The sequence below is a fragment of the Arachis ipaensis genome, chromosome B09, assembly GCF_000816755.2.
Source record: "Arachis ipaensis cultivar K30076 chromosome B09, Araip1.1, whole genome shotgun sequence".
Classification (NCBI taxonomy): Eukaryota; Viridiplantae; Streptophyta; class Magnoliopsida; order Fabales; family Fabaceae; genus Arachis; species Arachis ipaensis.
This window is the reverse complement of record NC_029793.2, coordinates 171,827-184,906: the sequence shown is the minus strand read 5'-3', so window position 1 is coordinate 184,906 and position 13,080 is coordinate 171,827. Positions and strand designations below refer to the sequence as shown.

General features: G+C 34.9%; 2 protein-coding genes across 2 annotated transcripts; one reads left to right on the top strand and one right to left on the bottom strand.

Annotated features, from left to right (window-relative positions):
* LOC107614622 (putative cyclic nucleotide-gated ion channel 8) lies at window positions 1,574–4,457 on the bottom strand. Its single transcript, XM_016316764.2, has 6 exons — window positions 3,826–4,457; window positions 3,530–3,742; window positions 3,099–3,409; window positions 2,858–2,969; window positions 2,536–2,772; window positions 1,574–2,434 (listed from the first exon to the last, which is right to left on the bottom strand). Exons 1-6 carry the CDS (start codon window positions 4,387–4,389, stop codon window positions 1,640–1,642), a joined length of 2,232 nt encoding a protein of 743 aa, XP_016172250.1. The 5' UTR covers window positions 4,390–4,457; the 3' UTR covers window positions 1,574–1,639.
* LOC107614623 (probable fucosyltransferase 8) lies at window positions 5,923–9,549 on the top strand. Its single transcript, XM_016316765.2, is given in 5 exon segments — window positions 5,923–6,154; window positions 6,271–7,263; window positions 7,396–7,476; window positions 7,918–9,025; window positions 9,027–9,549. Coding segments are annotated over 4 exon segments (1,725 nt in total). The 5' UTR covers window positions 5,923–6,154; window positions 6,271–7,019; the 3' UTR covers window positions 9,319–9,549.

Here is a 13,080-nt window from a genome sequence, read left to right as displayed (position 1 = left end):
ACCGAACTAAACCGAACCGAAGATATGCATACATTTCAATGTTTTAACCATTTTAACCTTTAATCTAACAACAAAAATCCTCAACCCCTAACCATTTCAATGTTTTACTCTTATTATTTCAGTTTATTGACTATTTTAAACCTCTAATTATTGTGATTCATATTCTTCTCATTAGAAATTAAAAACCAAAAAAATTGACCGAACCAAATTGCTGTTGGTTCGGTTCAGTTCGATTCGGTTGTTGTAAAAGCAGCAAACCAAACGGTTGTGTGTTTGTAAGAACCGAACATATCGGTTCGGTTGGTTTTTGGTCCAAAACCGAACCGATAACACTCCTACAATTAAAAACACTAATAATGACTAATTGATGACTACAAATCACAAAATCTATTAGCCTCCTAACACTACTCTTCTTGTTCAATTGTTCACTCACGATAAAGTTTTAATAGAATGTCTCACAAATCAATAGTGTTATTTCCAACTCCCTCACCATGAACAAACCGTACCAAATCATCCAAATATCAGTTTTTAGGACTAGGTATAGCAATGGGTCTTCATGGAGCAGGACCTCTACTCAGCTCCCGTCTCCATTTAATAAACTACCTCTCGTTTCTATTTTATCTTTGTCACAGATCTCTGTTTATTTTCTTTCGCAAGAAGTAGATACCTGCGAATATTTATGGATATTAAATTTTAAATTAAAAAAATAACACAACTAATTCAATCAAATATATCAAATCAAATATAATTTAAATACAATTTTAACATAAAAACATACACATGAAATATGTCAATAATAGCAATATTATGTTCTTTTTAGTAAATCACTTATTCATTTGATATGAATTTTTGTGACGACATTTGAATAATTATTTAAAAAGTACTGAAGTACATAAAAAATTAGAACAAAATTCGCTCTCTAGAATTTTTTAACTTTTTCAAAAACTTAATTATTTACAAAAAGGTTTTTTAAAATAAACTCACTTGACATAAAATTATTAAAATTTAAAAATAAAAAAATTTAATTTTTAACAACATTTAAAAAAATTACATCAAAATTTAACTTTTGAATTTTTTAAGAGGTATATATTTAATATTTAGTTATTTTTATCGTATTTTTAAAATTTTACAGGAATTTATTCTTCATCTTTATGAGAGACCTGAACTTTTTGATACCACCTTAATAGTTTGCATATTTAATTGCACCAAAGTGATTATTAGACATTATTCAAATAAAAAGAAAATCTAAGCTACGATTCACTAAAAGGATTCAATGAAAAAAAATAAAAATATTACTTTTTAATGAACTGTAATGTATTGTTAAAAGATATTTACTTAAATAAAGATGTTAAAAATATTTTTTTATGAAAAAATTTTATTTAAAAATATAATTTATTTATCGTAATATTAAAAAGACAAAAAAAGTCAAAATTTATTTTTAAATATTTTTGTCCCAGAGATGGAAATTATTATCCATATTGTGAACGCAATATCAAGGTTGAACCGAATGAGAATTCTAGAGAAGTAACTAATTTGATTTATTAATATACATAGGTGGGATTTGGTGAAATAAATACAAAAATAAATGTAATATTGTTGTTGGGGAAGCAGCTGAAGAAGTGGTTGATGGGAGCGATTATTAGCGTGGGTCATCATCATCATCAAGATGGCTGAAGTCGGGTTCTCGAGGCTTTTGGGGGGGAAGGCCGATGCCCTCCGAACTGGAAGAACGGGGCCTCTGCCCACGCAGATTAGTTGCAAACCGGGAAGCATACATAGCCGAATCTAACCCAATAAGCATAGTAGAAGTAGCAGCAGCAGTAGTAGTAGTATTAGCAATAGAAGATGAAGACGAAGAAGATGGAATCAAGGCCTTTGTATCATCGTCGTCGTCGTCATCATCATGATGGGGTTGATCATCATCGTCATCATCATCAGGCTTGATGTGGTGCATGGATGCAATTTTCCTCCTCTGGTGGCGCCTCCAGGCAGCCTGGATGAAGATGGCAGCCCAAGTCCGCCACTGCTGGGAGTAGAAACGGAAGGTGTGCTGAACCTGCCTGCTGTGAAGGCGCCTGAACTGGGAAGCAACAAACTTGAGCTCCTCTGCCTCCAGAGCGAATGCCTCCATTTCATTCATGGCCTTCACAGTCCTTGTAGATGACGGTAAATTCGACGATGATTTTGGGTCCAGTGCCCATGTTAACAGCTCTTCTCCACAGAAGTCACCGTCTTTCAAAAAACCTCTGTTGAAGAATCCACTTCTTCCGCCGTCCGTCGTCACGCTCTCAAGTTGCCCACGTACGATGAACAGCATCTCATTCACCGGATCCCCTTCCCTTATTATGCACGTCCCCTTTGTATGCAGACACGGCTTCAGCCGCTCGCATATCGCATCCAGCAACCGCTCATCCATGTTGGCAAACAGAGGAACCTGATCATCCATCCATCAAGGCATCATCATCTATCAATGTATAATACATACATACACATGCTTTGCTTATATATATATATATATATAGCTACCTAGCTTACCCTTCTGACCAAATTCAAACAAAGGTATCGTTTGATGTCTCTCCTCAGATCTTTGGGAAGTTTCTGAACCAAGCTCTCTTCATCTACTCCACGTGTGTTAAACCATTTACATTTATCATAGCGTCTAACTTTTTCCCTTAGCTCCGCTGGAAGCAAGCGGTGGTGCATCCATTGCTCTGAGTCACGTCTTCTGATCCTCATTTCCTCTAGACGGACAGACATCGATTGAAGAAAGTTCTGGATACAACACCAAAATAAATTATTATTATAGAAACCTTTTCATCCTTAATTAATATATCAACACTTATTGGTATGCATTTACCTGCATCTTTCCAATCAAAACAGCAAAAAGGACAAGCCCCAAAACAGCTAATAAAATGCAAAACAGAATTTCTCCAACGTAGGTGCTAGCTTGAAGCCCTTGACCAAGTGTGCTGCGTAAAGCAAAATAGAATGAAGCTTCTTAGCTTAGTAAAACCTGTTAACAGATAGACACCTTCAAACACACTACTTAACAAGTCCCAATCATCAATACACTAACGCTAGCTTGATTAAGAAAATACCTTATGTTTTGGACACCCCACCATAAACAGTAACATAGTTTAGGAAAGAAATTGATCGATGCAACAATATTAGATGTTATGGCTTGATTGAAAATTCCATAGTCAAATGGGGCGTCGTCATCATCAGCGGAACACTTATTCTTAAGAATCGTTGGGCTAATCCTTCTCCATTCTTCATAGCCAGTAGCACGCTTATTTGAACCCCCACAGTACAAGAAATGCGTGAAACATCGCTCTTCCTCCATGCAAGCATTCCTCCAGCACGTGTCATTACGTTCTACAGCTAATAAGTACCATACAGACCCAGTTATCTGTGACATGAGCATTGCACATTAGAATCACAAGAAGGTTGATGATGTATAGTAATAGTGGGCATAGTAGCTAGTAAAGTTTGCATGACCTTTGGTTGCAATTAATTAAGATGCACTTACGTGGCTGCCAAGCATGTACCAGGTCAAGTAATATGCGGCGCCGACCAAAGTATTCTCCGAAAAAACACCTGCTGTCTTGCTAATCTCTGAGGCCAAAGGTAGAAAGCGTAGAAATCTTGGAAAATATTGGAGGATGACAATGTTCAACAGTTGCGTTTTTGTGGCTAATACCTTTGTGCGCGCTGGATCATGAAGATATCTCCACACGACAATCTACATGCATGACAAATAATGATCGACTCAACAATATTTAATTAATTTCCTAATTGAAAGGAAACGAAACAAAAGCTAATAACCTGTGGCAAAGGCAACACAGAGAGGAAGTCAACAATGAAGTAACGTTGCAAATATCTCTTAGCAATCTCTGCAGGATCTATGACGAGTTCACCTCGTCCAAAGACACGAGAAGAAGGCGCAATGAAAGCAGTGCGAAACTGGAAACTTATGCGAAGGATGTAGATAGCATCGAAGATTGTTCTGAGTGTAACTGCATAGCTTGCCAGGCTGCTGTCTATGGCAAGACAGAATGATTTGTGATTGAAATATGGGAGATAAAAGAAAAGGGGATCAAAAGATACAGATATGATACACAAAACTTGAAAGAATTTATTCCACTGCAGAAGGGTCTTGTCTTGAGGGTCAAATATTTTTCTCTCAGACACTTTAAGATCTTCTGGGAACACTGATGCCCACGTCACTCCACTTTTCAGGGATCTCCCAAGTACTCTTAGCCCATTCGACCCCCTTCTCATTCCTACCCTAAAAGATGTTGATGCATTGTCGTTTCTCCTTATTCCGCCACTCCCACCAGTCGGAGGAAGCGGCCCCAGTCCCTTCAGATTAAATCTTAGTTTCCTCATCTATTCCTATATATGCTGCATCAAGCTCATACGCCAAATCAAATAGGAATTATTAATGCACATGGATGACATTGCATTATTAATTATTGCCTAACTGCTAGCTGACATACAATCAATCAAACGTTTTGAAGATTACAAGCAGTTTAATGCTCCTACGTACAATTGCAAAGCAGACAGACAGATATTGCCGTAGAGAAAATAACGATTGCATATGCATGTGTCTCTGGTATTCTTAATACCAAATGCCCAAGGATGAAAGACGGGATCAGCAACTAAATTATATTAATTATTGAACATATCTATGATTTGAAGATGAACCTAATACATATAATTAATGGCGATGTTTGAACAAGCGGATGAGTCTACGTGCATGGGAATGACAAGTTGACAACCATAAGAATGCAGAGCCAAAAAGAGATCCACAAGTAGAGAAAGAGAAGGAGAAACATGCATCGGGATTCATCTCTCCACCTGATTTGGTTATTTAAGACACTTATGACGGCTGTATGTTTTCCCCGACATTATAGTTACACTTGCTTTTATTTTTTTTTTATTTTTGCAAGCCTCATTTATCTTATTCTTAATAACTTATTTTATTTTCATCCCTTAATTTTTTTTTTTTGGTAAGTTAGGTTCAACAAGTATTTTTCTTAATTCATTTATCACTTCTCTTTTTTTTTTTTTGGTCATAGTGAGAAACTTAATCAGTTGATTTGCCTTAGTGTCTGCGTGTGATCCATTAAGGAGCTTGTTAACTTTGAATATGAATTTTGTTGATGAATCGTAGCTCCAAATCTACTTCAATGCCGGTGACTCCATTTCATATGTTTTTGTGGAATACCGATTGTTGAATCAACGAATATTTTTCAGAATCTTTACTGATTCTGTTTAACCCTTTGGAAACATTCAGTTTAGTCAACTTCAAACTGAACCACAACAAACTATAGTATTTAGATCAGATCACATTTCAGCTCCAAACCAATTCAAATTGAAACCAGGGACACCCCTTACCTGTCGTAAGTACTTACTGATGAAGGAATCAGAGGTCAAATTCCTGTTTTTCTTAACTCACCAAATTATGCCAAAAAGAAATTAAAATCACGTCTTATTCTTAAGTTGATTTTTAACTTCTTAATTGTTTTTCCCTCATATTTAAACCCCAATCAGTAAATTGGGGTGATATTTATATGATAAGGTAAAATATGCCCAAAAAAGGAGTGAAAATTGAGTATGGAAAGGGAAGCAAGGAAGAAGGTGGATTGCAATTTGATAGGGCTTGCAACCCATAAGTAGAGCAGGTTCTTCAGTCCCTGCGTTGCAGCGGATTTGACAGTGGGATTAGGTGGTAGTGAATTAGTGATGCGGTAATGTAACCTGAATGTTCATTCCAGTTCGAGCAATAGTTTTACTTAGCTGATTCTCTTTTATTTTCATTTATATAAATTCTATGTGATTTACTTGTGGAAGATTGATCTCAGAATATACATTCATTTTGTTTCTTTCTGTTCATTTTTATTTTATGATCGTCCACCACACAAAATCTCTAAGAACACTTTTCATTTGATCTTAAACAAATGCTGACAGCCTTTGGGGGTTTATGTGGCCCAGAATTATCAAGTTCCTAACATCAAGAAGCTAGTTGAGACTGCCTTAATTATGGCAAATATAATAGAGGAAAAATACCAGAACCCAAAGAGGAGGGGTGATGAAGACGATTGATGCCTATAAAGCTTCTGAAAAAGCACAATTTGGTAGAAGAGATTTTGTAAGGATTTAAGTTTATTAATTTGCCCTTTGAAGGCAAACATTCTCATTCTTGTCTTTTATTGCACTCAAATTTTCTTCAAGACACAATTTAAAGAATATACTCTGGTTTTTCAGATCTTGGATAATAGCTTCATGCCAAAACCGTTTTGTGGTCGCTAGAGTTGTATTCAGTATTCATTTGAATCATGTCTCTATAATATTTTTGGTAATATCGCCCACATCCTGCCTTTGAGTATTGGTTTTTGACTCTTGAAGTATTATATTTTATGTTTGACCATATGCATGTTTACCTGTTAAATTGTTTTCTCCTTTGGTGGATATAATTGTTAAATTTAAATCTGCATCAGTTGCCTAATCAGTAAGCATAACACTTTCTCTTTCTGTCCACCTTTCATCCTTCCGTTTTTTACACACATACAGACGAGCAAAGTTGAGGAACCTCACTTCGAGTTGGAGGTCCTGCATCTGATCTCCATAATATTTCATCCACAACATCATTCTAACTCTCTATCCTCCGATGTCTTCCTCCCCTTTGCTTCCTTTTAAATTTTAATTGCATTCTCTTTGTGTTACCTCCCTTTTTGTTCGCTTGTAAACAAAGGAGATTTGTCTTCTTTATGCCTTTGCTGTTTGTTTTGGTATCTTCCTCAATTCAGCTATTTTTGGGTGCATTATTCAACTAACACAGTCAGCTTACTTCTTTTGGTATTCTTCTCCTGCTACCTTGATGTATACATGTTCTAGTCTAGGCAGAAGCATTTAAATCCATTGATACCTGAAGTTTTGTGTCTCCTCTATTCTGAAGGGGTTGAATTCTGCCAACAACGCTCTGCCATGTAGAACTTGTGGGGGTAACTTAAAAAATGACAATGGATAGATTGAGTTTCAAGAGATTTAGAACATTATTGGTTGTGGGTTCCATAACCTTCCCTATTTTATTCACACTTATTCTGATGCACCAACACTCTATCTATGATCTTGTTGAGGGAGTTTCCAATATTAACATATTGGCTGCAAGGGCCCAAAATGCTACTACCAATGTCTTAAAAGAAGGGCGTCGCAATGCTACAGTTCAAGTTGAGGAAGGAAAAGATCAGAATGTGGTAGGTAAGGCAATTGTTTGCAACATTTTCTGCCAGCATTTCTTCATCTTTTGCTTCCACTGTCATATGTCTTAAATACTACACCCGTTACTTCATCTGTTGTCCTCAACTTCTGATTCTCAAACTTGTATGTTAGATAAGATGTTGGGAGGCAAACAACAAATCGGCTCAGAAGAACAAGCTCAGACTCCAACAAACGCAGATATTGGTAAAGCTGGTATTTGCAGCTTAATCTCAGCCTACTTTTATTTTCTGATCTACTTACTTGAATGTTCATTTTATTATTTTCATCGTACAGTGCTTGTTCTAGACAAGGCAGGATTAGTTTCAATTATTAAGGGTGTATCTGGTTGTACTTTATAGGAAACATACTTATGACTTCTTGAACTTAAATCTGGATTATTATTATGGACTTGAGAAAATTTCCATTTATTAACAACATTAGTAGGTTACCATTGGTTAAGGTAATCTGATCTTCATTTCTAGCTGAATCTTGTGTCAAAATGAAATACTAACATGGTTTCATCTTATTCATTCCCATCCATGGAGTCAAAGCTATCATAACTTCTGTAAACTATCAACACATTATAATCTAGATTTAAATATTATTTAGAATCCAGGTATCAATATTTAAGAAATCTTTATTTCCACACTACAGGTTCAAAGAATCATTCGTTTGAAGATGAGAAGAATGATTCAACCCTATCTACAGTTGGCTTGTCTAGTGTCAGACTCCTTGATGGACTTCTAGTTTCCACATTTGATGAAGGATCATGCATTAGTAGGTATCAATCTTACTTGTTTCGCAAACGTTCCCCTCACAAACCTTCTGTATATCTGATATCCAAGCTACGAAAGTATGAACATCTTCATAGAAGTTGTGGACCACATACCAAATCCTATGACAAAATTATGGGAAAGAGCACAAAATCTAGCAAAAGCGGTGCAGGTGAGAAGTGCAAATACCTTGTCTGGACAGCTTCCAATGGCCTAGGGAACAGGATGCTAACCCTGGTTGCAGCATTTCTTTATGCTATCCTCACAGACCGTGTTCTACTAGTCAAATTTGGGGATGATATGTCTGATCTCTTTTGTGAGCCATTTGCTGATTCCTCATGGTTATTGCCCAGGAATTTTCGTTATTGGAAGGATCAGAAACATATCAAAACGCATGAAAGCATGCTAATCAATAAGGGATACAATGCAAAGGAGCTTTTTCCATCATTTCTTATTCTTAATCTACAACACACCCATGACGGTCATAATAACTTTTTCCATTGTGATCATTGTCAAAATCTTCTTCAGAGAGTTCCCGTGATGATTTTATGGTCAGATCAATATTTTGTCCCTTCTCTTTTTCTGATTCCATCCTTTAGAAAAGACTTGAGCAAAATGTTCCCCCAGAAAGACACAATTTTTCACCATCTAGGACGTTACCTTTTCCACCCATCAAACAAGGCATGGGAATTAATCAGCAAGTTCTATCAGGCGCACTTAGCCAAGGCAAATGAGAAGATTGGCCTGCAGATTAGGGTATTCAATACTCATAGAGCATCACATCAAACTATTATCAATGAAATTATAGCCTGCGTCCTCAGGCACAAGCTTCTTCCTGAAATAGACATGGAAAAGTCGACAACTTCTTTGAAGAACCGTGCCACAATCTCAAAAGCTGTTCTAGTAGCATCATTATACTCTGAATATGGGGAGAGGCTGAGAAATATGTATATGATGAACACAACAGTGACTGGAGAAGTGATAAGAGTTTTTGTTGAGTTTGTGTGATGCATTGGTTACTAGTCCCAAGTCCACTTTTGGGTATGTTGCTCATGGTCTTGGAGGTTTGAAGCCGTGGATTCTGAAGAGGCCATATGGGGAAACAGTCCCAGAGCCTCCTTGTCAACGAGCCATGTCCATGGAGCCTTGTTTCCATTATCCTCCCAAGTATGAATGTAGTGCCAATAGAACTATTGACTTCACTTCCCTCGTTCATCACGTGGAGCATTGTGAAGATGTACCTAACGGATTAAGGCTGATCAATGATAATCGCAAAGGTTAGCACTTAGTTGCTAATATCTTTACCTTGTGCTTGATTAGCTCACCGATTATCACAGTGATATGATATGAGGATGTGGTTCCCTGCCATCCGCAGTTAATAGCCTAGTAGCCTTGCCTATCTTATCATGGAGTCACGGACTTAGAGAAATATGTAATTTAACTTCAAATTAATTCTTACTTATTGCATAAATGACTTTTGTACTACTATATTTAAATTACATGCTCTTATTCATGAGACTTTAAAATAGTAGGTAATTGACTTGGTCGAATGTTTGTAACTTTGTATATATATTTTAGTTTTATATTAAAAAATCAATTAAAATGTAATTCATTCATTAAACAAAATCTGCTCAGCTTATTAATCAATATCGCGTGTGGTTCTACATGACATTTAATTGACCAAAATTGCGTAGGCAAAGCATCTATTTAAAATATAAAAGTTAAATAGTTCAATACACGAGGCACAGAACAATATTCTCCCCAATTTAGCAGTATCAGTGGTGACGACACGTTACAGCAAAGAACAGTGTTCCTCCAGTGCGTCGAAGCCGAGATTTTCCCGCACAATTTCATTCTCAAAATCAAATTGCTCTCTTTCCTTTTATTTTTGGTGACTGAAAATTAAAAAGCAACAAAAAAAAAAAAAGAAACTTAATTTTTTTCTTCATCTCACCACCCCGCCATCCCCACATCTTCTGATCCTCCTCTTCCTTCTCATTTTTCTCTTCATGTCACCAACTGAAAATTGTGTTTCAAGTCACCAAGATCGGTTGGGCAGTCCTGTTCATCAGAATAGAGTTGGAAGTTGCAAATATGGCAGCAAGAAAAAGCCTTGTGTCGAAGGAGAAAGAACTGAGTGAACTCAGATAAAGAAGTTTAAGCAGCAAAGACTATAGCACAAGGTGAAGAGAGCAGCGGACGGTATCCCAGCAACCAGTAGGGTCGAGATTGTAGCTGAAGATTTGAAGTTTATCTTAAAAGTCAGACTAAATAGGAAAGGAGATTTCGGAAGTCCAGAGAAGTAGGGCGACCCAGAGATGGAGGAAGCACGATGGGGAAGAACAAGGATATTCAAGAACGTGCCACTGCAGTAATAAACAGAGATTAGAGAAGTGTTGGAATCTGCTGCACGTCATGCGCTTGAAAGCAGAAAAAGATCCTTGCATACTTCTTCTTCTTCCTCCAAATGCATAATGTTTCTACTGTTAGTTATTTATTCCAAAGTGGGATTAACACTATTGGGCTTCAGGTTTCAATCAGTATTCATTTTTTTTTGTTTTGCAGTTTAGGGTTTCTATTTAAAAGGCATAATCTATTGAATTTGCATTTATACATCATTAGGTAAGTACTTTAATTATTTGGTCTCTTTGATAGTGTGATTGCTTGAATTGGTGGCATGTTTTTTGGCTATGATACCAGGTATTTATTTCATTTCATTTTGGATTTCATATACACGATTAAAAAATCATTATTCCTTTTTTAAATTCGTGTTTATTATGCCACATCTGCCCCTAATTATTCTTTCTGTTTCTGATTGTGTGCATCAAAGTTATTGATTTCATCTGATTTCTTACTTATAGTAGTTCATTTGTGAAATTCTAACGTGTGTTGACTAAAGATATGAGAGATATATCAAGGCATTTTTCCCCTTCAATCATACTCCAAGTGTAATAAATAACCAAAACTTCTATTTTACAATTCATTCTATTTTAAGCAAGAACTGAGTTGTCACAATATCAAAACAAGAAAATTTTGATGCAGCTTTGTCTTTGGTGCATCTATTCTTTTATAATATTTGTTTTATACATAAAATAAAATTGTAATCTTACTTTAAGTTACTTACATATATCATATGTCTAGACTGATAATAAGGTAAGTGAGGTGATATAAAATTTAAAATAGTTAAATTATGTTATTCACCTAAGGTCCCCTACCATCTCATCTAAATTGAACATTACTAATTGTCATTGTAATTGATGCAATTTTCAATTCTCATGGCCACATTCAAGTTTTTTTTTTACATTTTTGAACTTCTTAAATATCAATTTCCTTATTTATTGTTGTTTTGATTTGTGTCGAATGACTAATATGTGATTAGTGACCCGGCTTTATCAGGTTGAGGCTTAATTGGTCACGAACCTCATCTCGCACAACACATTTGATGAAAATGCTCCCTACATGTTCACTGTGTTCTGATTTTGAGTTAGGGGCTCTGAAAAAATATTGTTTAAGTAGCTAAAGCAAATTACAAATTCCATAAAAAAATATTTTTTTGTTGGTTTCATGATTTAGTTGCTAGATGCCTTAGTTGATAAATCTAATGGCTTCTTAAGATATGCGCTTTTTTTATCTAGAGAACATTGGAGGCCAAAAAACAGGTAGATTAAAGTCCACATGATGCTTCCAATGAGTCTTATAGGTAAATATTGCAAGTTTGTTCTTTCTTTTTGTTTCTTCTTCTTACATTTAATTTTTGTATTTTTAGGAATACACGCTGATACTCTATTCTTGATGATGACTTGATTATAAAGAAGTTCTCCGCAGCAATTAGTGCGTCCATCATTGATGTAATTAGAGTGGAGACATGACTTGAAAGATATGGCATTAGGGATGTTTTTTGTTTAGTTTGTGTATAATTTTATATTCCATAAATTATGTTCTTTTGTTTCCAACTTACCAAGTGACTACAAGGAAGAATATGTTAAACAATAATGTTGAAAGAATGGAGTTAATTTTGAGGGTGTTTGGAAGTTTTTAATAAGTTAGAGTTTAATAAAATGTTTGAGAGAATTGAATTAATTATGGAGAGAATTCTTTGATTAGGAACCAAAAGAATATAATTGAAATAGAACATGTAGAGTGTGTTTGAAATAATTATTTTGTCCTTTAACTATTACCACTAAAGAATTTAGTGAGGATAATTTTGGTAATATCATAGCTCATGAGAATACAATTGAAAGTTAGACCATTTTTTTGTGTGATTTGATTTAAATTGAATCATGAAAATTGAATTCTTACTAGAAATCAAATTTGCGTTACTTTTTACTACTTAAGTATAAAAAAAAATTCTAACACTAGAGTGAATTGAAATCATAATAGTATTATTCATATTATCACTGCATCTACAAATAACACTAGAATAGTCTAATATTCTTCATGTCTTTCTTTTTTTTTTAATTGAAATAATTACAATTTACTTTAAATTTTATAAATACTTTAAAAATAATAAAAATGATCGTTTCTTTTTTACACTAAATAAAATAACCAACAATTTTTTATATTCACGTCATTCTAATCTGTGTATGTGTTGTGATGTGCGGGTATTTTGCTAGTTTTAATTGAAAAACAATACGTGACCAAAATTTAAGTATAAACACGTGGAAAACGTAAATAACTTGCTGGTACTTGATCATTTTCGTGAAGTGGATAAAATAATTCCAGTATATCCAAAATTTATTACATTTATTATTTTAATAAAAAAATTAACAAACTAAAGAATATATTATGTTTTCTGGTTGGGGAGAGGAAGAGAGGGGGACTAACTACCAAGAAAGCAACTGTTAAAGCATCAGTCAGCAAATTAAATGAATAAGGTAGATCAAGGTTGAACTAAAATACACATCATGCATAGATGAACAACGTTAATAACTAATTAATTTTATTATTGTTCCTGTTTGGTAACTAAATCAGTATACATGTGTATTAGTTGATGATTATTTTCTTAGGTTCAAAAAGTATGTCTTTTTTTTTTTTTTATCTTTCT